Below are 24,017 nucleotides of genomic sequence, written 5' to 3' on the forward strand. Positions count from 1 at the left end.
TGATGTAACAGGGCTTAGTGTTGAATAAATCATTTTGTTAACGCAAATAGAAATAAACGTTTTCAAAAACACGAAAACTAGATCAAAACTACCATTAACAAGCCACACACAAATTGCTTTGTTTCCGTTACTCCCTTGATTTCCACTGTTGTTGCTGCACCACTTTGTCCTGTTCCGTTTGACTTCTTGAGAGACACTGGCCTAATCAAAATCATCACAGCATCACAGATGAGTGCAAAAGTAGTCATGGAGTTGTGACAGCCTGTCTTTAGAAGTATGAAGAACCAGTATAACCAGCTGTAGAAGTGATCTGATCCAGATGGGCGTTTGTGTATTCAGTGTATGAAGGCTCTGATTGGTGAGCAGTTGTAGTGCTCCCTCCAGCCTCTGCTCTTAAAAGCATCGCTGTGCTGGATGAGGTGACACTTTCTTCAGGGGGAAAGAGGACTAGGATATCACATGCATCTTTCGCTGAGATTAGGTAAGGCCACTGCTCCTCACAGAAACTTAACCTAAACGCACAAATCACAGCATAGCAGTTGTGTTCTCTAGTGATCTTAAACATTGAAGATTATGTGAAGAATATTTTAGAAATGTCACTCATGTATACGTGATCCATGCTTTAGATTGTGCCAATTTAAAGATGATTTCTTCCTAATATATATATGTGTGTGTGTTGGTGTGTGCATGTGTGTGTGTGACACATTTAGTTTATATCAGGGGTGAAAGCTGTGTGTGTTGAGCATGAAGACTCCCGGTGCTGTGCTGCTGTTGCTGTGGTCTGGTCTAGTTGTGGTTGCAGGAGTTGGTAAAGATCTCCAAGACAAAACTGCTGCCACAGCCTCCACCCAACAAACCTGCCAGCCTGACATCTACACTGTGCTGAGAGAGATGAGCGCACTGATGGTGGAGCAGAGAGTGGAGCTCAGGTGCACTCAGACACAAATAGAGGCCATGGAGACCAGACTGACGGAGAGGCTGGATGCAAGTGAGAATGAAGCAGAGACCCGATTGAGAGCCAGTGAGAATAAAGCAGAGACCATGGAGACCAGACTGAGAGCCAGTGAGAATAGAGTAGAAGAGCAGAGAGCTGTTATTAAGGAGCTGAAAGAGAAACAAGAGGAGCAAGCAGCAGCTCTGAGAGCTGTAGGAGGCAGTGTGAACCTCACAGGGAGTCAGGTGGAGGAGTTGAGGAGGGAGAGAGAGGAGAGGAGGGTGTCTTTCTCTGCCTCACTGGTGGCATCTGGTGGTGAGAATTTTGGTCCCTTTAGTAAGCCAACTACACTGATCTACAGACATGTCATCACCAACACTGGAAATGCCTACAACCCCAATACAGGTATGACTGTAAAGACAGCCCAGATTCAAACTGTAGGAATCATACTACTGTCATGCTGACATCATTGATATTTTGTATAATTATTTTTCTATTTTCCTTCTACTGTAGGTGTCTTCAGGGCTCCAGTCAGAGGTGTTTACTACTTTGCTGTAATTGCGCATGGACTTGGTCATGCATCTACACCTACAGGAGTCTCTCTCCATAAGAATGAAGAACATGTTGTCATTGCTTATGGCCATCAGCCAAGCCACAGAGTGGACACTTCTAATGGAGCTTCTCTGCTGCTGGAGGTGGGAGATGTGGTCTATGTGAAGCTGTGGCCCAATGCATGGGTCATTGACAGCTATAACCACCACACCACCTTCTCTGGCCACCTGCTCTTCCTCATGTGAGGGAAGCAGTAGACTGATGTAGAAGTTATGTTGGGTGTGGAGTGACGCTGCTAGCGAGAAACAGACAGAAGGGAACACACTCCTCTCCTTGTTTCCTACATGGTCACTGGGTGGGTCTGGGCAAGACTTTTAGTGTGACATGAAGTTCATTCTCCTTGATTGCTATCCATCTATTGTGCTGTTTGTTGACATGTTAATGTATCTTTACCTACTTTTAGTACGTCAGTGTGGAACTGAAAACACTAGTAATGAAATGTGCTTTGTCAGGCTGTGTCTTTGTATATCCGTCTATTACAAAATAAAATACATCTTTAAATGACTAATTCAAATATATTTGTTACGACACCCTGATATTCACATTACAGGTATATACTAACCAAGTTCAAAATATGGGACTAGGCCTCATTATCATGTCATCCAAAAATAAGAGCAAGAGCTGCTGTTTTTGAAAACTCAGATACCATTCAACCCATCTACTGCTTTCATCCCTCCAGCAATGGTACTGGTGCTCCATGTGTCCTGTTTCCCCCCAGCTAACCTCTCAGTTGATTTGCTTTGTCACAGAATACTCAGAATACTTGCACCCCTTTACATGACTAACATGATAAATGGCTAGAATAAGCAAGATGGCTGCCTGTCTGCTTTGGGTTTGTTGAATGTGAGCTACTGATTCCTAACAGCAGAGAGACAAATCACACTTTATATTTGTAATGTAATTCACCATCCAAAGATATCAGTGTATTTCATTTCAAATCTTCCCCTTAAAGCAGCATAACGGAAGAATTGCTAATCGCTAACGAGATGCTAGTGGCTAAAACTAGCGAAACCTCTTGAAATGTGCTTACTTTGACACTATGACAAACTAGTTAGTCAACAACGGTCCTAACACAGTCAAACATCAAGCAAGTGCAACACAAGACAAAGCAAGACGGCAAATAAGCTACTTACTAGTTCGGCAGACAGTAGAAACCGGGCGGCTTCAGGCAAACCTACATAATGCAGTAATATGCCTACGGACCCTGGTATGGCAATGGCACAGAGGCGATTCTCCATATCAAAAGTCATTGTAGCGCCCCAATTCTTTTTAAGCTGTTATTTTAAGGTAAAACTGCTTATCCTAACCCTAACCCTGAGGTACAATTGCTACATAATGCCACTTTAACAGATACAGTATATGACTGAACTGATATTGATCAAAATATTGGTCTTGGTGTTCCTTCAGTGATGCCAAAGTAGAGGAACACTAATCCGGTTGCGTTTGGAGCTTAACTCACAGACACGCTCCAGTTTTCTGCTCCGGGGAGTTGCTTAAGGATTTCCACATTCATAAAAGCTATTGCATTTCACCAGCGTGACTGTAAGAGACTGGAATAGTCATGCTTAAACTTCTCATGGCAAAGAAGGCTGCATCTCTGCATAAATAAACCCCTTTCATGAAATATGACAAAATGGGACACAAATACACACAAACACACAGGCTCTCTTGCACTCTGTGAACTTCCATGAGAGTGAAATATTTGTGTTGTTTTTTTCTCACAGTAAGTTACTTCATCAGAGATCAGTCAGTCCTTTAAGCCTCAGGGTGCTGGGAATTTGCCCCAAAGTTATTGTAGTTACAATCAGTGGTGGAATGTAACGAAGTATTTTTACTTCGTTACTGTACTTAAGTACATTTTTACGTATCTGTACTTTACTTAAGTAAAAATAATAGTGCATACTTTTTACTTTTACTCAATTAAATTTTTTAGCTATTATTTATACTTTTACTCCGCTACATTTCTACAATATGTGCTGTTACTCGTTACATTTTATGAACATAGTTTCGCCAAAATGTTGCCTACACAAAACTATGGATTGCGTTGCTGTTTTGGAAGTTTAAACCAATCAGGTGGCTCTATCAACTCCAATGATATCAGAGTGCGCGTTTGGCAGCAGCACTAGCGGTAGCTTTGCCTGTTATAGTTGAACATTCAGCCTGACTACTGCCTATTCAACATGGATCCAGAGTCGGCCTGAACTGAGCCCTCTGATATGAGCCACCCTTGGCCCTATTTAAAAGATATGTTCGAGTTCAAAGGCCCTAAGAATGACTCCTGGAGGTTTCAATGCGTTTCCTGTCTCCCTCAAAAAAAGGAGTTGCTAGCCTTCAATAATTCGCCCTTAAATTTAAAGTAGCATATCGAGGTAAGCAGAGTGATTGCTATACTAAGTTAATGTCCCTGACTTTTGAATATTGATATATGTATTTAATTCGTTTACTGACATGATATTATAATGTTATCTAGCGAAATGCATGTTGACATACAGCAATAGCATCAAAAAACATGATTGGATCTTCATTATATATTTACCGTAGTGGTAAGATAAAGCTGGTAGGTTAGCTATGTCAAGCTAGCGTGCCTTGTTCTGTCCAGTTTCACAATCACATTTGTTTTTCATGTTCCATGTTTCCCTTTTTTACACGTTTACAATTAAATAAAAGATTTAAAGATATCACATGGTGTCTTTATTGGTTTGGCTTAATGGTATAAACTTTGCAAATAATCCCTGGTAGATAACTTGTCATCCGCAGAATTGTAAGATATAGTGTGAACAGTATTACAGATGGTAGGCACAATAAGTACACCAACCTTTCCAATCAGTGTTAATTTTGGCAGCTATTTTCGATTTAGTCTTAGTCTTTAGACGAAAATGCATATTAGTTTTAGTCATTTTTATCCTCCTTAGTTTTAGTCTAGTTTTCGTCGACGAAAACTCAGAACATTTTAGTCTAGTTTTAGTCGACAAAGTCTCATTACATTTTAGTCTAGTTTTAGTCACATTTAAAAGTCCATCTTATAGCCACATTAAACTCCTTTCCTTCCCTTCTCAGGCCCGGGGACCCCTTGTGTAGTGTCTACAACTGCATAATAGTCAAGCTTGCAGTACTTAAACTGTGGATGTCATAGATTTAGTCAATTAGTCTCTAAGATACAGATCTCCTAGTATATGCCTACAGCTGAATTCCAATGAATTCAATGTAAATAATAATTTTAAGGCAATACTTAATTAACAGTATTATTATTAAAATATAAGAGAATATCGAGTCTAGATTTTAAAGATTCAAATTATGTGATAACACAATACAACTACTATGCCTACCTGGCCTTAGTTAAATCAACCACATATCCTCCATATGAATTGCTGTGCAATCTGATAACCTACATATTTAGCTAGACGGATAGTTTGAGAGTTGAAAGTAGTGCAACAAATCACATATTCATTTATTTTCTCTTGATTAATGTCATGCGTGGCCTGTCCTATAGTCCATTCTGCAATGCGTTTACTAGCTAGTTATCGATAGCTAGTATAACTTAGCTAGCTATCGATAGCTAGTATAACTTAGCTATGCTACCTCATAGTTAGCTAACGTTAGCTAGCTAAACGTTTTGGAACTCATTTGCCAAGCCAAACGGGAGGTTTCAATCGAAAATGACTAGCTAGTTGTCCAAGCTGACACAACCTATACACTCGACTGCCCCTTTGAAGTTAACTTAACGTTGGCTAATATATTCTAACTAGTTAACATTAGCTAATTATCATTGACAGTTACCAGCTAATTTACCTTGGCATAAATTGCAGGGTTGTATTGTGCGCTTTCAGGTGCCTCTTGTTGTGTTCTTCCCACCTATTTTGAAGCCCAAGGTTTCTCGCCGGTTATTGCGGTGCATTGTGTTTTATTTTCTGTCAAGTTATAATTAAAGACTGTCCAGATATCTATTCTTATTTTTCTTCCAGTAGCCTACCGAGTGCCTGAACTTCAGCCATCATGACGTTTGTTAGGGCGTCACTTGCATGTCTGTCTGGGCATCTCAGGGAGTGGAGGAGGGATAGATACAGGACCGGGCAACATTCAACCAATGATGTGCATACAAGTTTAGAAAAAAAACAATTGTGACTTAGTCAACCACCAACATTTTCGTCTCGTCTCGTCAACGAGAGTTAAAATAGATTTAGTCATAGTTTTTATTTTTAAAGATCCATTTTCGTCACGTCTTAGTCTCGTTTTAGTCACGGGAAAAAGGTCGTTAACGAATATTTTTCGTCATAGTTTTCGTCAACGAAATTAACACTGTTTCCAATTAACAAATGTTGTTGCTTATAATTATTACTAGTAGTGACATCTGTAGAGGCATTTATTACCAGTAACTATTTCTTTATCAAAATGGCACAGCCTAGACATTGAGAGACAACCCATTGCGTGAGTACTTTTACTTTTAATACTTAAAGTAAATTTAAAAGTAAGTACTTTTTACTTTTACTTAAGTAGGATTGTTGATGTAGTACTTTTACTTTTACTTTTACTTTTATCTTCCTGGGTACTTGTACTTTTACTTAAGTACTAAACTTCAGTACTTCCTCCACCACTGGTTACAATACACTCATGTATGTACTCCTGCCTAGGGGCCTTAAAACTCGTAAGCTGATGTGAGCTACACACCCATACAAACACAGATAAATACACATGCACACACACGCACACACAGACACACACAGAGACACACACACACAAACACACACACACACTCACTACGAAGGTGAGTATACAGAAGTAAACCAGTACAGCCACTGACCGTAACAGGCTGTCCACACATATTCAGGGGAAACAGCAGGAGCTCAAAGCACCCAGAGTCACACACCTGGGCACCTGGGACGGGTTTAGCCTTGATGATCATTTTTACCACCGCAGAGGAGGAAACTCTGAACATCAATGGAGCCGCTCAGCTGTACAGAGATAGCCTATCTGTCAAGAGGTTCAGAGATCAGTATCAACACTTCTGCCCTTGGCCCCGATACTGGTACAGGAACATGACCTCAGGATACTCATTTCACCAAACAACAAGGCAACATGAACGCAATAAAATGAATTAATTGTATTAGTTCATGAGTGTATTATTAGCTACTGTAAGGAGGAGGATTGGGGACTGGTTACACACACATTAGCTACTTTAGGTGAATACTGGAGACTGGCTACACACACTACTTAACAGTTAAGTCTTAACTAGACTAGCGGCATATCAATGAGCACCATAAACTGCAGCTCATCCTCTTCCTCTGTTCTGGCAGTGAGATATGATTTATGCTGACATAACATCAATAACACAGCAATAACACACAACACCAATAACACACAACCTGGACTTTGAGCTGCTTTTTAGAAAACAAGACGGCACATTTACTACAACTCTTTTTCTGTTCATGTGATGAAACAATACCTTAGGACATGGCTTGGTAATATGTAGCCAGGTCACAGAGTTTATATTTGACTGAAAGAACAAGCAGAAAAATGAGAAGAGAGAAGAATCGTCCAGTATCAGCATTAAGACTTCTGGAGCTCTACTGGTGCTGCTGTGCTGCTGTTTGGCTGAGACGCAGCTCAGAGGAGAGACCATCAGTGAAAATGACATCACTCACCAGGGCCACTCAGCAGAGACCAGAGAGAATGAGGTTATGGGTGCAGCACAGAGAACTGAAGCTGCTGCCACAGCCTTCACCCAACAAGCCTGCCGGCCTGACTGGGTCCGTGATGTGAGGGAAGCAGTAGACTGATGTATAAGTTATGTTGGGTGTGGAGTGACGCTAGCAGTGAGAAACAGACAGAAGGCAACACACTCCTATCCTTGTTTCCTACATGGTCACTGGGTGGGTCTGGGCAAGACTTTTAGTGTGACATAAAGTCCGTTTTTTTTTCATTGTTATCTACTGATCATTTTCCTGGATGTCAAAGGACTTTTATACACTGTTAATATGTTAACATGCATTTGCAGACACTAGTTATGAAACCTACCTCCAAAGGCTTTGTCTGTGTACTGTACATAATCAATATTGTTAAGTACATTATCAAATACATTTTCATTACTTATTCAGACATATTTGTATCAGCTCACTGGTGTCCCTATTTCTCGTTTCCCATTTTAGTTAATACTTGTTATAATATTTGTAATCGTTCTAAAATGTGAAATCTCTCTCACACACAAACACAAACACATCCACACACACACACACACACTCACACACACACACTTTGTTGCGTGCTGTGAACTTCCTTGTGTCTGAAATCACCCCAGATCAGTCAGTCCATGCAGGTTCAAGAGGCATTTGTCCTAAATACCAGTCATGGTATGAAGATAACTGACTGCTCTCTTCACAGAAATACAATATTATCAGCTCTCGCCTCTCATTCCCATGAACAAAGATGGCACTACGTGCACTTCCTTCTGTTAAAATATGTTCTCACGGTCATACTGACAGCAGTAAACAGGAGAAACGTTGTTCAGGTAGTTGGAAGCTTTCCCACTATATGGTTTCAAATATACGGTGAAGCTGGCTAAGCCTTTTATCACTCTTACATGCCCTTTCACACAGGGAGTGACAGGCCCCATGGCACCATTCTCTGACCACTCAAATCACACACTGAAAAATAAGGTTCCTTAAAGTCATTCACAAATACAAGAGGACAGCAAGATGAACACTCAATTTTGGACAAAAAAAACCCCAAGAGATTTAACTTACATGAAATGCTGACTCTCTAATAACGACCTGTAATCTCTTATAACATCAACATCGGCTCTTGTGGAAGTTATGTGGGTCTGGAGTGACGCTAGCAGTGAGAAACAGACAGAATGGAACACACTCCTCACTGGGTGCATCTGGGCAAGATTTTTAGTGTAACATAAAGTCAGGGTTCGTGCTCTTTGGTTGCTGGATCTGTGCCTACAGTTTGCTCTTAGTTAAACTCTGTTGTTTTGATTGGTTAATCAGATTTCAGGATTTGAGGGTCTATACGTATTCTGGTGAATCCGTTTTTTTTTGCTTTGTTATCTACCAATTATTGTGCTGAATGTCAAAGGACTTTTATACATTGTTAGTATGTTTACATGCATTTGCAGTCACTAGTTATGAAACCTACCTCCAAAGGCTTTGTCTGTGTAATGTCCATTATGTAAACAATATTGTTAAGTACATTATCAAATGCATTTTCATTACCTATTCATATATATTTGTATCAGCTCACTGGTGTCCTTCTTATTTCTCTGTTCCCATTTGAGTTCATACTTATTTTAATATTTGTGATCGTTCTTGAATGAAAAATCTCTACTCACAGTCAAATACACACACACACACACACAAACACACACACACACACACACAAACACACACAAACACACACACACACACACACACAAACACATACACCACACAGACACCCATACACACACATTTTCTTGCGTGCTGTGAACTTCCTTGTGTCTTAAATCATCCCAGATCAGTTAGTCCATGCAGGGTCAAGAGGAATTTGTCCTAAATACCAGTCATGGTATGAAGATAACTGACTGCTCTCTTCACAGATATATAATATTATCAGCTCTCGCCTTTCATTGCCAAGAACAGAGATGGCACTACGTGCACTTCCTTCTGGTCAAAATATGTTCTCATGGTCATACTGACAGCAGTAAAGAGGAGGAACATTGTTCAGGTAGTTGGAAGCTTTCCCACTGTATGGTTTAAAAGATACGGTGAAGCTCCCTAAGCCTTTTATCACTCTTATATGCCCTTTCACACAGGGAGTGACAGGCCCCATGACACCATTCTTTACCCACTCAAATCACACACTGACAAATAAGGTTCCTTAAAGTCATTCACAAATGCAAGAGGTCAGCAAGATGAACACTCAATTTTGGAGAAAAAACCCCCCCATTTAACTCACATGAAATGCTGACTCTCTAATAACGACCTGTAATCTCTTATAACATCAATATCAGCTCTTGTAGAAGTTATGTGGGTCTGGAGTGACGCTAGCAGTGAGAAACAGACAGAATGGAACACACTCCTCACTGGGTGCATCTGGGCAAGACTTTTAGTGTGACATAAAGTCAGGGTTCGTGCTCTTTGGTTGCTGGATCTGTGCCTACAGTTTGCTCTTAGTTAAACTCTGTTGTTTTGATTGGTTAATCAGATTTCAGGATTTGAGGGTCTATACGTATTCTGGTGAATCAGTTTTTTTTTGCATTGTTATTTACCAATTATTGTGCTGAATGTCAAAGGACTTTTATACATTGTTAGTATGTTTACATGCATTTGCAGTCACTAGTTATGAAACTGACGGGGTTTCTTAGGCCGACACTCTTCTAGACAAAGACCACGAGGCGAATCAAAGGTTTCTGGAGGTGTATTTCAAGGTGCTCCTGCAGGGAGTCAATACCAACATCAAGTAGAGGCAGGCAAAGACTAAAGAGCCTCACAGTGTTACAGTATATATACAAGTCAATAATGGGAGTTTACAGTGGGGTCAAGGGTCAACATTGGGGATGTTCTTACAGGTCAAGATTGGGAAGGGGAGGTGATCTTCTTAAGGAAGGTTCCGGAACACGCACACAAAGCCAAAATGGTGGACAATAGATGTGTATTCCTTCACCTGGGGCAGGGGGAGGGGATGTCTGCTAGGGGCTTTAAACAAAGGTGTATCAATGCACATGGCACACACACACATACACACACACAGGAGAACATGCTTGCAATGCAATGTAAGTCTATAAATTAATGGCAATATCAATTTCCATCAAAACCTACCTCCAAAGGCGTTGTCTGTGTAATGTACATAAACAATATTGTTAAGAACATTATCAAATGCATTTTCATTACCTATTCATATATATTTGTATCAGCTCACTGGTGTCCTTCTTATTTCTCCTTTCCCATTTTAGTTAATACTTGTTTTAATATTTGTGATCATTCTTGAATGAAAAATCTCTACTCACAATCAAACACACACACACACACACACACAAACACACACACACGCACACACACACAAACATATACACCAAAGCAAACACACATACACACCACACACACACACACATTTTCTTGCGTGCTGTGAACTTCCTTGTGTCTGAATTCACCCCAGATGAGTGAGTCCATGCAGGTTCAAGAGGAATGTGTCCTAAATACCAGTCATGGTATGAAGATAACTGACTGCTCTCATCACATAAATACAATATTATCAACTCTCGCCTCTCATTCCCATGAACAGAGATGGCACTACGTGCACTTCCTTCTGGTAAAATATGTTCTCACGGTCATGCTGACAGCAGTGAACAGGAGGAACATGAGTGACAGGCCCCATGGCACCATTTTTTACCCACTCAAATCACACACTGAAAAATAAGGTTCCCTAAAGTCATTCACAAATATAAGAGGACAGCAAGATGAACACTCAATTTTGGACAAAAAAACGCAACGGATGCAGTATACCTGAACTTACATTAAATGCTGACTCTCTAATAATGTCCTGTAATCTCTTAAAACATCAGCATCGGCTCTTTTGATCATCAAAAATGAGTGTTGGTTGTCTCTGACAAGCGTTTTTTTTCAAGCGTGTCTAAAATAAAAAAGATTAGTAACACTATGTATTTATTTCCCGAGGTCAGCTACCTTACTAGCTACAGTGTGACATTTTCAATTCTAGTTTATGTCTTACTGATATAACAGGGCTTAGTGTTGAATACATTATTTTGTTAACGCAAATAGAAATAAACGTTTTCAAAAACACAAAAACTAGATCAAAACTACTATTAACAAGCCACACACAAATTGCTTTGTTTCCGTTACTCCCTTGATTTCCACTGTGGTTGCTGCACCACCTTGTCCTGTTCTGTTTGACTTCTTGAGAGACACTGGCCTAATCAAAATCATCACAGCATCACAGATGAGTGCAAAAGTAGTCATGGAGTTGTGACAGCCTGTCTTTAGAAGTATGAAGAACCAGTATAACCAGCTGTAAGTAATCTGATCCAGATAGGCGTTTGTGTGTTCAGTGTATGAAGGCTCTGATTGGTGAGCAGTGGTAGTTCTCCCTCTTACCTCTGCTCTTAAAAGCATCACTGTGCTGGATGAGGTGACACTTTCTTCAGGGGGACAGAGGACTAGGATATCACCTGCATCTTTTGCTGAGATTAGGTAAGGCCACTGCTCCTCACAGAAACTTAACTTAAACGCACACATCACAGCATAGCAGTTGTGTTCTCTAGTGATCTTAGACATTGATACAAACTGTGGAGAATATTTTAGAAATGTCACTTATGTATATGTGATCCATGCTTTAGATTGTGCCAATTTAAAGATGATTTCTTCCTAATATATATGTGTGTGTGTGTTGGTGTGTGCATGTGTGTGTGTGTGTGTGTGACACATTCAGTTTATATCAGGGGTGAAAGCTGTGTGTGTTGAGCATGAAGACTCCCGGTGCTGTGCTGCTGTTGCTGTGGTCTGGTCTAGTTGTGGTTGCAGGAGTTGGTAAAGATCTCCAAGACAAAACTGCTGCCACAGCCTCCATCCAATACACCTGCCCACCTGACATCTACACTGAGCTGAGAGAGATGAGGGCACTGATGGCAGAGCAGAGAGTGGAGCTTAGATACAGACTGAGAGCCAGTGAGAATAAAGCAGAGACCATGGAGACCAGACTGAGAGCCAGTGAGAATAAAGTAGAAGAGCAGAGAGCTGTTATTAAGGAGCTGAAGGAGAACCAGGAGGAGCAAGCAGCAGCTGTGAGAGCTGTAGGAGGCAGTGTGAAACTCACAGGGAGTCAGGTGGAGGAGTTGAGGAGGGAGAGAGAGGAGAGGAGGGTGTCTTTCTCTGCCTCACTTGTAGCATCTGGACGTGTAACTATAGGACCCTTTAACACAGCAGTTCCCCTGGTCTACAAACACATCTTCACCAACATTGGGAACGCCTACAACTCAAATACAGGTATTATAGCATCAGCCTGTTTGTTTTCTGTGGCTGTTATCTCTGTGTTACCTTCTTGTGGATAGATGATCAATCACAGCACTTTGCATTTTGTATTATTCCCGCACACTGAGGTAATACAAATCTACACAAACTACAGGCACAATAAATGAAATATAAAATGAATTAAATCAGGTGAAAATGATAGAATAGTACATAATTCGAAAATTCTCGATTCTGTTCTGACCAATCAGTCAACCCATCAGGATATTTGGATGTCCAGCATTACATAACTCTGATCTCTAAATTGTACCTTTGGCTCTGTTACAGTAAAAGGAATGGAGTTACTATGACTGTTACAGTAATAGGAATGGAGTTACTATGCATGTGTAGATCAATTAGTAGAAAGGAGTAGCTGTTAAACTATGGCTAAGGAATGGGAATAGGAAGCTTTAATTCTGTGTCATTCTCTCTCTCTCTCTCTCTCTCTCTCTCTCTCTCTCTCTCTCTCTCTCTCTCTCCATCCATCCAGGTGTGTTCACAGCCCCAGTCAGAGGGGTTTACCACTTTTATTTTGCCCTACACAGCCAAGGTCATGCCTCCTTCCCTAGTGTCATCTCTCTGCATAAAAATGGTGAGCTTGTGGTCACTGCATGGTCTCATCAGCCCACCTACAATGTCAACCACTCCAATGGAGCTTCTCTGCTGCTGGAGGTGGGAGATGTGGTGAACCTGGTACTGAAGGACAACTCAAGTGTGTTTGATAATCTGCACGTTCGTCACACCACTTTCTCTGGACACCTGCTCTTCACAGTGTAACAGAACCAGTGACTGGTGCAGAACCCGGTACATAAACCCAAAGAAAATCCACACAGAACTACATCCTTAAACTAGTGACTAAGATTACCTGTGGAGTGAAAGGAATCATTGATTATATTGATCACTTCTTAAATGAATAGATTTAGTTGTTGTTGCTGTTGTATTTTGCTGTCCTCCATTTTACTCTGGTTCAGGAGGTCCTGTGATTGTCCCTGTCTGTTGTTTCCTTATTTGTTTTATCTGCTTTGTAAATCTCTGATTAGTGCTACTCAAATCAGGTGATCATTATTTTCATAACTGCTGTAATACACAGGTGTGTGGCTGAGGCATTCAGGAGAATACCGTATTTTCCGCCTACAAATCGCACCGTATATAAACTGCATTACAGTATTTCATGTAATATTATAAAATAAACCTGTGTTTTGACCGTACCTGTGTATTAACCACAGTTTATTCAACGTTGCATCATCGTGTCACATAAAACTAAATGCCATGTAGTTGTGGTGCGAGAGCTACTAGCCATTATACAGCATACAAGTTGTATGGGATGGGCATTTCAAGCAAACATGCTACACCCTCTCCTCGCACGTACTCACACACATATGTCCACTCACAGTGAAAACCATGCATTCATTAAGCGTTTATTTAGTGTTATGGCGTTGTGTGGGAATAGACGCTAAATGCTTCGTTAATAGATCCCCTGGCAACCGCTAAATGAATGTGTTCGACAAGGGCAAGGGGTAGGGGGGACTTCATCCCCTTCATCCACTACATGTCACAAATTATCCAAATGAACAGACCAGGAAATTATTAATTAGATTAAAATAAAACATTGTTTTACTACATTTTTTTCACTCTCTGAGGTCTTCTAGAATGTAATCATACATGCCACTTTTGCCTCAATGTTTTTAGTTAAGTGAAATATACAAAAATATCAAGGCATGGCAGAGTACCTAAAAGGTGAAAAACAGGCCTGGGACTTTGTAGTGTTAAGAGCAGCCTCATGTACTGAGATCAGAGTGCCCTCTACAGGAGAGAAGAACAACAGCAGCTGCATTTCACCATGAAGTGAGTTACTGAAGCAACTCCTCATACACAGATTCAGTGCTAAACGACGACACCAGGTGCTCATTGCTACACAGTGTGGTGTCTTTAATTAAGCCATAGATGTAAAACATCGGCCAGTATCACTAACATTTAATTGACCGCTGTTTGGACTGGATAGTTTAATAATGAGTGGATGGACTGGGTTTGAGCAGTTCAAAAACGAGCAATACATTTTAAATGTGCAGTTTGCAAATCTAATGCAATACTCAGTCAGTATTCTCAGTATTCTCCATAATCATGGACTGCACCTTTAAATATATTAGCCAATTACACATATGTTCCATCAGTTAGCATAGATTAGCACAGTGAAGGAACAAGGATAGAAGTGAACACAGTGGTATTAACACAGGGTGTCACATTCATGTTTTGCCAAATTTGGACAGGAACCGGTTCACTTCCTCTGGACCTCAGCTTCCTCTAGTGGGCAGACAGTGGTATGACAACCTTTTCTCATTGTGGTTAAGAGTTAATTGTGTGCAGTTTATGGATGCATATGTTAGTTTGGTGAAGATGTTTTCAGTCACCCATCCACCATTAAGTTTCTGGCATTCTGTGAAAGTTTGAAATATTTGTGTTGTTTTTGCTTACTTCACCAAGGGTAAGTCAGGACCGGGGGCTTCTCTACAATAGCACCAGGTGTCACTGTGGAACAGTGCACCACATGTTTGACAATTACATTTCCAGTGTAACAAGTAATTCATATCTTTTCACTGATAGCACTGTCTGATACATTCCAAATATTTTCCTGTACAGGTTCAGTAAAGGTCATTACATTTCCCTTCCACTAAAACAGCTATATGAGTGTACTATGACCGAATGATGAACTTATACTGTTCTCTTCCTGAACACATAGTTCGAAGAATCATCAAACACACGCAAACATACACACATGCAGAAATACACAAGCCTCTGCAGTTCTAATGTAAATGGCCCATTTTAAATTCTAGTCTTAGATCATGTGTTCATAAGCTGATAGGGGTGTATATAACATTGTTTGGATCCCATCAAATCCTTAGATGTACTACATAAAAGTGGCCACTAGGTGGCGCCATACACCCAGGAATCAGAGAGGTGTCAGTGTGAGAGCTCAGCAGTGGCTCAGAGAACATAAAGAGGATCCTCTTCCTCTGGCTTTCCCCCATAGATGCTTCTCAGGCCCTTCTCACAGGTGCACACAGTTTGCATAGATGGAATCAAGTAAAAACAAACAAACAAACAAACAAACAAACAAACTAAATCTTTCAGATCCACGACAGGGAAAAAAAACCTCTGCATGTTCCTCTGTACCAATCTTCATCTGCATAAGATACAATGGGTTAATAAGACAAGAATATGAAACATTTCTATTAAACATTGCAAGCCATCAAATTGTTGTTCAACTCCTACATCTGTCAATTCAGATTGTGAAGGTCAGCAAAGCTAAGGAAATAATTTCACTGAATCGGCATGTTGTACAAAGCTGTGCCCTCAGGCATTGTGAAATACACTGCGTGTGTGTGTGTGTGTATGTATTTGTGTGCGTGTGTGTATGTATTTGGGTGTATGTGCATGTGAGTGTATGTGTGTGTGTGTGTGTGTGTGTGTGTGTGTGTGTGTGTGTGTGTGTGTGTGTGTGTGTGTTTATGTGTGTGTGTGTGTGTGGGGGGGGGGGGGGCATGACAATAGGAGGACAAGAGTCTGCCTCCTTCCCTGTGTGCACAGGGGTCAGGCAGGGGTGTGTACTAGCACCAGTGCTCTTTAACATCTTCCTCCTATGCGTCACCCAGCTTCTCCATAAGGAAATTGAGGACAACAGCGGGGTGACAGTAGTCTATAGGCTAGATGGCAACCTCTTTAACATCAGGAGGCTGCAAGTAACCACCAAGCTGCACAGAGTGAGGGTCCTTGAGCTGCAGTATGCAGATGACTGCGCTCTTGTGGCTCACACTCCACAAGACCTCCAGGCTGTCCTGGATGCAGCTGTGAAGGCTTACAGCAGGATGGGGCTGACCATCAGCATCACCAAAACAGAGGTAGTCTGTCAGTGGAGCACCAACATCCCACCCACGCCACCCATCTTCAGCATCACTGATAAGCATCTGTCTGTAGTACCATCATTCAAATACCTGGGGAGTATCCTCTCTGAGGACAATAACATCGACAATGAGGTCCAGAACAGAATCAAACAAGCATCAGCTGCCTTTGGGAGACTCAGGCGCCTGGTCTTTCAAAAGAACTTATATCTCTATACAAAAAACTCTGTGTATCAAGCAGTTTGCATCACCACCCTCCTCTACAGTTGTGAAGCATGGGTCACTTACAGCCGCCACGTGAAGTCCCTGGAGCATTTTCACATCCGCTGTCTCCAGCGAATGCTAGGAATCACTTGGCGTGACCGAGTGCCACACACCGAGATCCTCAGGAGAGCAGGCTGTAAGAGCATTGAGGCCACCATCACCCACTACCAGCTACGATGGCTGGGGCACGTTATAAGGATGCCCCTCAATCGGCTGCCTCACAAAGTGCTGTATGGCCAGCTCGCCCAAGGCCAACGCTCTGCTGGAGGGCAGAAGAAGCGCTATAAAGACCAAAGAAAAACAGCGCTAACGAAGTGTAAAATCAGACCTGGGGACCTGGAGGGCTTGGCTGCTGACCGTAACACCTGGCGGGACCAAAGCACTGGAGGAGGACAGGACAGCCAGGAGACAGGAAAGGCAAGAAAGAAAAACAACCAAGGTTGCCAGTACCACCACTACTACATACGCATGTCACACCTGCGACAAGACCTGTGGATCCAGGATAGGACTATACAGCCACCAGAAAACTCACCGGTGAAAGTCAGAAGTGGACGTCATCATCGGCCTCGATGGACAACTACAAGCAAGCAAGCAAGTGTGTGTGTGTGTGTGTGTGTGTTTATGTGTGTGTGTGTGGGGGGGGGGGGCACCTGTGTGAACTGGAGCAGACAGACGGATTAATTGGAGTAGTTCTGAAGCAGATTGCAGTCTGTAGGATCTTCCTTTAAGTCAGACTTGGGGATGTGCTGCTGACACAGCTAAAGTGGGCCAAAGCACAGGTGGTGAGGGTTGGGCAACCGCGCCCATCACAGATTTTAGCACGGCCTCTGCCACAAGCATCAGAGAACTACTGCACATGTCTGCACACAAACAAAAAGATACAAGTGCAATCAAAATAGTTTATATTTTTCATCAGCTTCTGGAAATGTTTAATAGCCCATGTTTCAAGAGCATCATCACGCTCTTTTACAACTGATTTTAGCACGGCCTAATACTCTAATACAGACAAGTCAGACAGATCAAATATTCACGGTGTAATACTCTCACAGAGGTTTATAATACTCTAATATTATAAAAATTATAACAATATAATAATTGACCACTTGAAAGTATCTACTTATCTGTCTATCAATTGATGTCTACTAACAAAATGTTTCTCTCTCTTATAGCAGGATCCAAATGCTGATGGATGTGGAAACATTGCTCCCCACCATCACTGCTCCTCGTCTACGTATATAGACAGCCAAACTCTACCCACTCACTCTGTCTCTTTCTTTCTCCCCTAGTCTAGACTACGCTGCTGTAGTCTCTGTAACCGACCTCACTGCAGAAACCCTCGGCCCACATGTACCCATCACCACCGTACTGCCGTACACTTACTCTATCCCATACCCTATGCTAGCATTTATGTGCAATATATATATTATTGCCACCACCGACTTGTTTTTTTGTTCCTACTCTTCTTACCCCTGTAACAATAACCCTATTAGCACACTGTTTACCCACTAAGCTGTATTTGTATGTATCATGTACCATATATGATGTTTGTATATATATTATGTACATTTACCACATGTATGCTGTGTACATCTACAAGTTATTGTTTCCCTTCCCTTCCTCCTCTGCCACACAACCCCCACCCCCCCTTCCTAATTGTGCTAATTGTGGACTTCAGGAAGAAAGATGGCACACACACCCCTATTCACATCAACAGGACGGAGGTTGAGCGTGTCGCCAGCTTCAAGTTCCTGGGTGTCCACATCTCTGAGGACCTCTCTTGGACCCTCAACACCTCATCCCTAGTCAAGAAGGCTCACCAGCGTCTCTTTTTCCTGAGGAGACTGAAGAAGGCCCATCTGTCTCCTCAGATTCTGGAGAATTTCTACCGCTGTACCATCGAGCGCATCCTTACAAACTGCATCTCAGTATGGTATGGCAGCTGCTCTGTTGCCGACCGAAAAAGACTGCAGAGGGTGGTGAAAACTGCCCAACGCATCACCGGTTCCTCACTCCCCACCATTGAGGCTGTCCAGAGCAAGAGATGTCTGCGGAGGGCGTGCAGCATCGTCAAGGACAGCTCACACCCCAGCCACAGACTGTTTGTCCTCCTCTCCTCTGGGAGGCGCTACAGGGTCCTCCGTTCCCGGACCAGCAGGTTCAGGAACAGCTTCATCCCTGCGGCTGTCACCCTACTGAACTCTGCACCACGGTGATAGGTACTGTAGGTTGTTGTGCAGTTGTGACTCAGCAGGGTGAAGAGCAGGGGACTGAGCACACAGCCTTGTGGGGCACCTGTGCTGAGATGTTCGAGATGTTGTTGCCGACTCGTACTGCTTGAGGTCGCTCACTGAGGAAGTCCAATACCCAATTGCAAAGGGAGGTGTTGAGCTCCAGCTGCAGGGGCGGTTTTTCCTACAGGCGGTATAGGCGGTCGCCTAGGGCGCCACTCAGAGGGGGGCGCAAAAAACTGTGCCCAGCAAAAAAAAAAAAAAAAAAGAATTGTGATTTTTTTTTGCTGGACAGAGTTTTTTTTGCGCCCCTTCTATATCTCCAACCAATATTTTGACATAAAAACAAAATTCTAACATTAGGGTAAAATTAGCCAAAAATCGAAAACGGAAGGGGTGCGTACGTCCTTGGTGTTGTCAGAACATGCTAGCACAGTGAGGTGTTTGGTTAGAGTGTGTGTGTTCAAGAAACTTTGAAGAACAAAATAATGAAGAGGCAAAAGCCATCCGGGGCGCAATTTAGGAAGAAAAGAAAGGAATAAGAAAAGAAACATGCCAAGGAGAAAGGTAAATCCTTAAATCCTGTTCTAGCCTAGAATGAATTCCAGATAAGAAAACGTTCACGAATGCGTGAATTGCCCGCAGCACTTTAGTGGAGTTAAGAAGAAAAGATGTACCTTATCATTGAAAGTTTTCCTACTCCCTGTCACATAGTTCTTTAAGGATTTTACAAAAATGATATGTCCATTTATTCTACATTATACAAAAAAAGACTAAAATAGGGGCACACATATTAAGCCAATAGCCAGTGCAACAACACTACACATATCGTACTCGTTGCATAGCACACCCATTAAGGAATCCAAACACGGCAACTTGTCAATAAGTGAGGAATACTGGTAAAAATCCAAGTGTTGTATTGTCAACTTTAGCGAATGGCGTAGTCCAGCACAGGCGTGACATTTTCTTAGTGATTTGTTCTTGAATTAATGTTTGTTCATCGTCGCGATGAGTGAAGACAGTAGTGAAGCTCGCCTAGAGCGCCAAATGTGCGTGGGCCGCCCCTGCCCAGCTGGTCCAGTTTACAGATGAGTTGTTGTGGGATTATAGTGTTAAAAGCTGAACTAAAGTCTATGAAAAGCATTTTCACATGTGAGTCTGCTTTTTCCAGGTGGGTGAGGGCTGGGTGGAGAGCAGAGCAGATTGCGTCCTCTGTGGAACTTTTGGCCCGGTATGCGAACTGAATGGGGTCCAGGGTGGGGGGGAGGATGGACTTGATGTGAGACATGACTAGCCGTTCAAAGCACTTCATAATGATGGGGGTCAGTGCCACAGGGCGATAGTCATTGAAGCAGGATTGAGCCGGTTTCTTTGGCACAGGTATGATGATTTAGGTCTTGAAATGTGATGGAACAGCAGCTTGACTCAGAGAAGTGTTGAAGATATCCTTAAGCTCCTCTGCGCAGTCCCTCAGTACACGGCCTAGAATATTGTCTGAGCCTGTTGCTTTTCGGGGGTTGATAGTGGAGAGTGCCCTCTTCACACTTGAGGCAGACAGGCACAGAGCCTGGTCGTGTGTGTGTGTGGGGGGGGGGTTGCTTCGAACCGTGCAAAGAAGCTGTTGAGGTCGTTGAGCAGAGAGATGTTGTCGTCGCAGGTCTGTGATGCAGGCTTGTGGTCCGTTATGGACTGGATGCCCTGCCACAGGCTGCGCGTGTCTCTGCTGTCCTGTTTTGCTCTTCTGATGCCACGGGACAGGCTCACAGAGGTCTATAATACTCTAATACAGATAAAATACTCATTGTGTAATACTCACTGAATAACACTCTCACAAAGGCCTATAATACTCTAATACAGCCCTATTATATCTAATACAGACCTATAATACTCTAATACAGGCCTTTAATACTCTTACACAGGCCTATAATACTCTAATAGAGGCCTTATACTCATTGAACATCTCCCCTCTAGGACCTCACAGACCTATGGGCTGCCTCTGACTGCAGCAGGGTTGGATATGGGTCACTGAATTTCCCCACAACTTCCTTGTGTCTCATTTGTGAGCAGAATTATTATAGTTATTGAAAACTAAGACTAAAACTAAAACTAGCTGTGAAAAAATCATTTTGATAACTCAAATAGAAATACAAGTTTTCAAATACACGAAAACTAGATCAAAACTACAATAAACAAGCGACACAAAATAAAATCAAAATAGAATTGCCGGTGAAATCAGTATGGGTCCTTGACAGCTATAACCACCACACCACCTTCTCTGGCCACCTGCTCTTCCCCATGTGAGGGAAGCAGTAGACTGATGTAGAAGTTATGTTGGGTGTGGAGTGACGCTAGCAGTAAGAAACCGACAGAATTGAACACACTTCTCTCCTTGTTTCCTACATGGTCACTGGGTGCATCTGGGCAATACTTTTAGTGTGACATGAAGTCAGGGTTCATTCTCTTTGGTTGCTGAATCTGTGCTTACTGTTTGCTTTTAGTTAAACTCTGTTGTTATTATTGGTTAATCAGATTACAAGATTGCATGGTCTGTACGTATTCTGCTGAATCTGTTTTTTTTTTGCACTGTTATCTACCAATTTTTGTGCTGAATGTCAAAGGACTTTTATACACTGTTAGTATGTTAACATGCATTTGCAGGCACTAGTTATGAAACCTACCTCCAAAGGCTTTGTCTGTGTACTGTACATAAACAATATTGTTAAGTACATTATCAAATGCATTTTCATTACTTATTCAGATATATTTGTATCAGCTCACTGGTGTCCTTCTTATTTCTCGTTTCACATTTCAGTTAATTACTTAATATATGTAATCATTCTTGAATGCAAAATCTCTCTCTCTCTCTCTCACTCACACACACACACACACACACACACACACACACACACACACACATACACACACACACACACACACACACACAGAGAGAGAGAGAGAGAGACACACACACACAAACACTTTCTTGCATGCTTTAAACTTCCTTGTGTCTGAAATATTTGCTTTGTTTTTAATTAAAGCACTTCTCCCCAGATCAGTCAGTCCATGCAGGTTCAAGAGGAATTTGTCCTAAATACCAGTCATGATATGAAGAGAACTGACTGCTCCCTTCACAGAAATGCAATATTACCAGCTCTCACCTCTCATTGCCAAGAACAGAGATGGCGCTATGTGCACTTCCTTCTGGTAAAATATGTTCTCATGTTCATACTGACAGCAATATTGTTAAGTACATTATCAAATGCATTTTCATTCCTTATTCAGATATCTTTGTGTCAACTCAACTTTCAAACTTTTAAATCAACTCACCCACTTTATATCAAATTGTTATAATATTTGTAATCGTTCTTGAATGCAAAATCTCTCTCTCACACAAACACACAGACACACACACTTTCCTGTGTAATTTAAATTTCCTTGTGTCTGAAATATTTGAATAAAAATAGTTTTTTTTGCATTGTTATCTACTGATTGTTTTCCTGGATGTTAAAGGACTTTTATACACTGTTATTATGTTTACATGCATTTGCAGGCACTAGTTATGAAAGCTACTTCCAAAGGCTTTGTCTGTGTACTGTATATAAACAATATTGTTAAGTACATTATCAAATGCATTTTCATTACTTATTCAGATATATTTGTATCAGTTCACTGGTGTCCTTATTTCTCGTTTCCCATGTGAGTTAATACTTGTTATAGTATTAGTAATTGTTTTTTAATGCAAAATCTCTCTCACACACACAAAAACACATACACATATACACACACACTTTCCTGGTTAATTTGAATTCCCTTGTGTCTTAAATATTTGCATATCAGATGCGAAATCTCTCTTACACACAAACACATACACACACAAACACAAACACAAACACACACTCACACACACACACACACACTTTGTTGCGTGCTTTGAACTTCCTTGTGTCTGAAATATTTGCTTTGTTTTTAATTAAAGCACTTCTGCCCAGATCAGTCAGTCCATGCAGGTTCAAGAGGAATTTGTCCTAAATACCAGTAATGATTATAAAAGAACTAACCGCACTCTTTATATTGGCAATATCACCAGCTCTCGCCTGTCATTGCCAAGAACAGAGATGGCACTACGTGCACTTCCTTCTGTTAAAATATGTTCTCACGGTCATGCTGACAGCAGTGAACAGGAGGAACATTGTTCAGGTAGTTGGAAGCTTTCCCACTATATGGTTTCAAATATACGGTAAAGCTCCCTAAGCCATTTATCACTCTTACATGCCCTTTCACACAGGGAGTGACAGGCCCCATGGCACCATTCTTTACCCACTCAAATCACACACTGACAAATAAGGTTCCTTAAAGTCATTCACAAATACAAGAGGACAGCAAGATGAACACTCAATTTTGGACAAAAAAAGGCAACAGATGCAGTATACCTGAACTTACATGGAATGCTGACTCTCTAAAAATGTCCTGTAATCTCTTAAAACATCAGCACCGGCCCTTTTGATCATATCAACTTTAAAAATGATTGTTGGTTGTCTCTGACAAGCGTTTTTTTCAAGCGTGTCTAAAATAAAAAAAAATTGTAACACTGTATTTATTTCAGGTCAGCTACCTTACTAGATAAAGTGTGAGATTTTCAATTCTAGTTAATGTCTTACTGATGTAACAGGGCTTAGTGTTGAATAAATCATTTTGTTAACGCAAATAGAAATAAACGTTTTCAAAAACACGAAAACTAGATCAAAACTACCATAAACATGCCACACACAAATTGCTTTGTTTCCGTTACCCCCTTGATTTGCACTGTGGTTGCTGCACCACCTTGTCCTGTTCTGTTTGACTTCTTGAGAGACACTGGCCTAATAAAAATCATCACAGCATCACAGATGAGTGCAAAAGAGGTCATGGAGTAACCACCTGTCTTTAGAAGTATGAAGAACCAGTATAACCAGCTGTAGAAGTGATCTGATCCAGATAGGCGTTTGTGTGTTCAGTGTAAGAAGGCTCTGATTGGTGAGCAGTTGTAGTGCTTCCTCCAGGCTCTGCTCTTAAAAGCATCGCTGTGCTGGATGAGGTGACACTTTCT

At 41.5% G+C, this 24,017-nt stretch overlaps 3 protein-coding genes across 5 annotated transcripts in view; 2 read left to right on the forward strand and 1 right to left on the reverse strand.

The window, feature by feature from the left end:
- Window positions 1–24,017, reverse strand: part of LOC116223095 — a 234,927-nt gene that overhangs the window by 36,793 nt on the left and 174,117 nt on the right. Inside the window, exon 3 of one of the 2 annotated variants that reach the window (XM_042709605.1) lies at window positions 18,976–18,983. The exons of the other annotated variant lie outside the window; for it this stretch is intronic. The gene's annotated coding sequence lies outside the window, so the exon portion shown is untranslated. The remainder of the gene's footprint in view (window positions 1–18,975; window positions 18,984–24,017) is intronic. 2 annotated transcript variants of the gene reach the window in all.
- Window positions 624–21,286, forward strand: LOC116223220 (complement C1q-like protein 2). Of its 2 annotated transcripts, XM_042709603.1 has the most exons (3): window positions 624–1,339; window positions 1,448–1,671; window positions 21,173–21,286. In XM_042709603.1, exons 1-3 carry the CDS (start codon window positions 745–747, stop codon window positions 21,230–21,232), a joined length of 879 nt encoding a protein of 292 aa, XP_042565537.1. In that variant the 5' UTR covers window positions 624–744; the 3' UTR covers window positions 21,233–21,286. The 2 variants fall into 2 exon arrangements, with proteins under 2 accessions (XP_042565537.1, XP_031435085.1); XM_031579225.1 differs by lacking the exon at window positions 21,173–21,286 and having other exon boundaries at window positions 682–1,339; window positions 1,448–2,054.
- On the forward strand, window positions 11,940–13,751 carry LOC116223226 (complement C1q-like protein 2). The gene is made up of 2 exons (XM_031579234.2): window positions 11,940–12,522; window positions 13,034–13,751. The coding sequence occupies exons 1-2, from the start codon at window positions 12,003–12,005 to the stop codon at window positions 13,318–13,320; spliced, it is 807 nt and encodes a 268-aa protein (XP_031435094.2). The 5' UTR covers window positions 11,940–12,002; the 3' UTR covers window positions 13,321–13,751.

Source organism: Clupea harengus, chromosome 13 (genome assembly GCF_900700415.2).
Source record: "Clupea harengus chromosome 13, Ch_v2.0.2, whole genome shotgun sequence".
NCBI lineage: Eukaryota > Metazoa > Chordata > Actinopteri > Clupeiformes > Clupeidae > Clupea > Clupea harengus.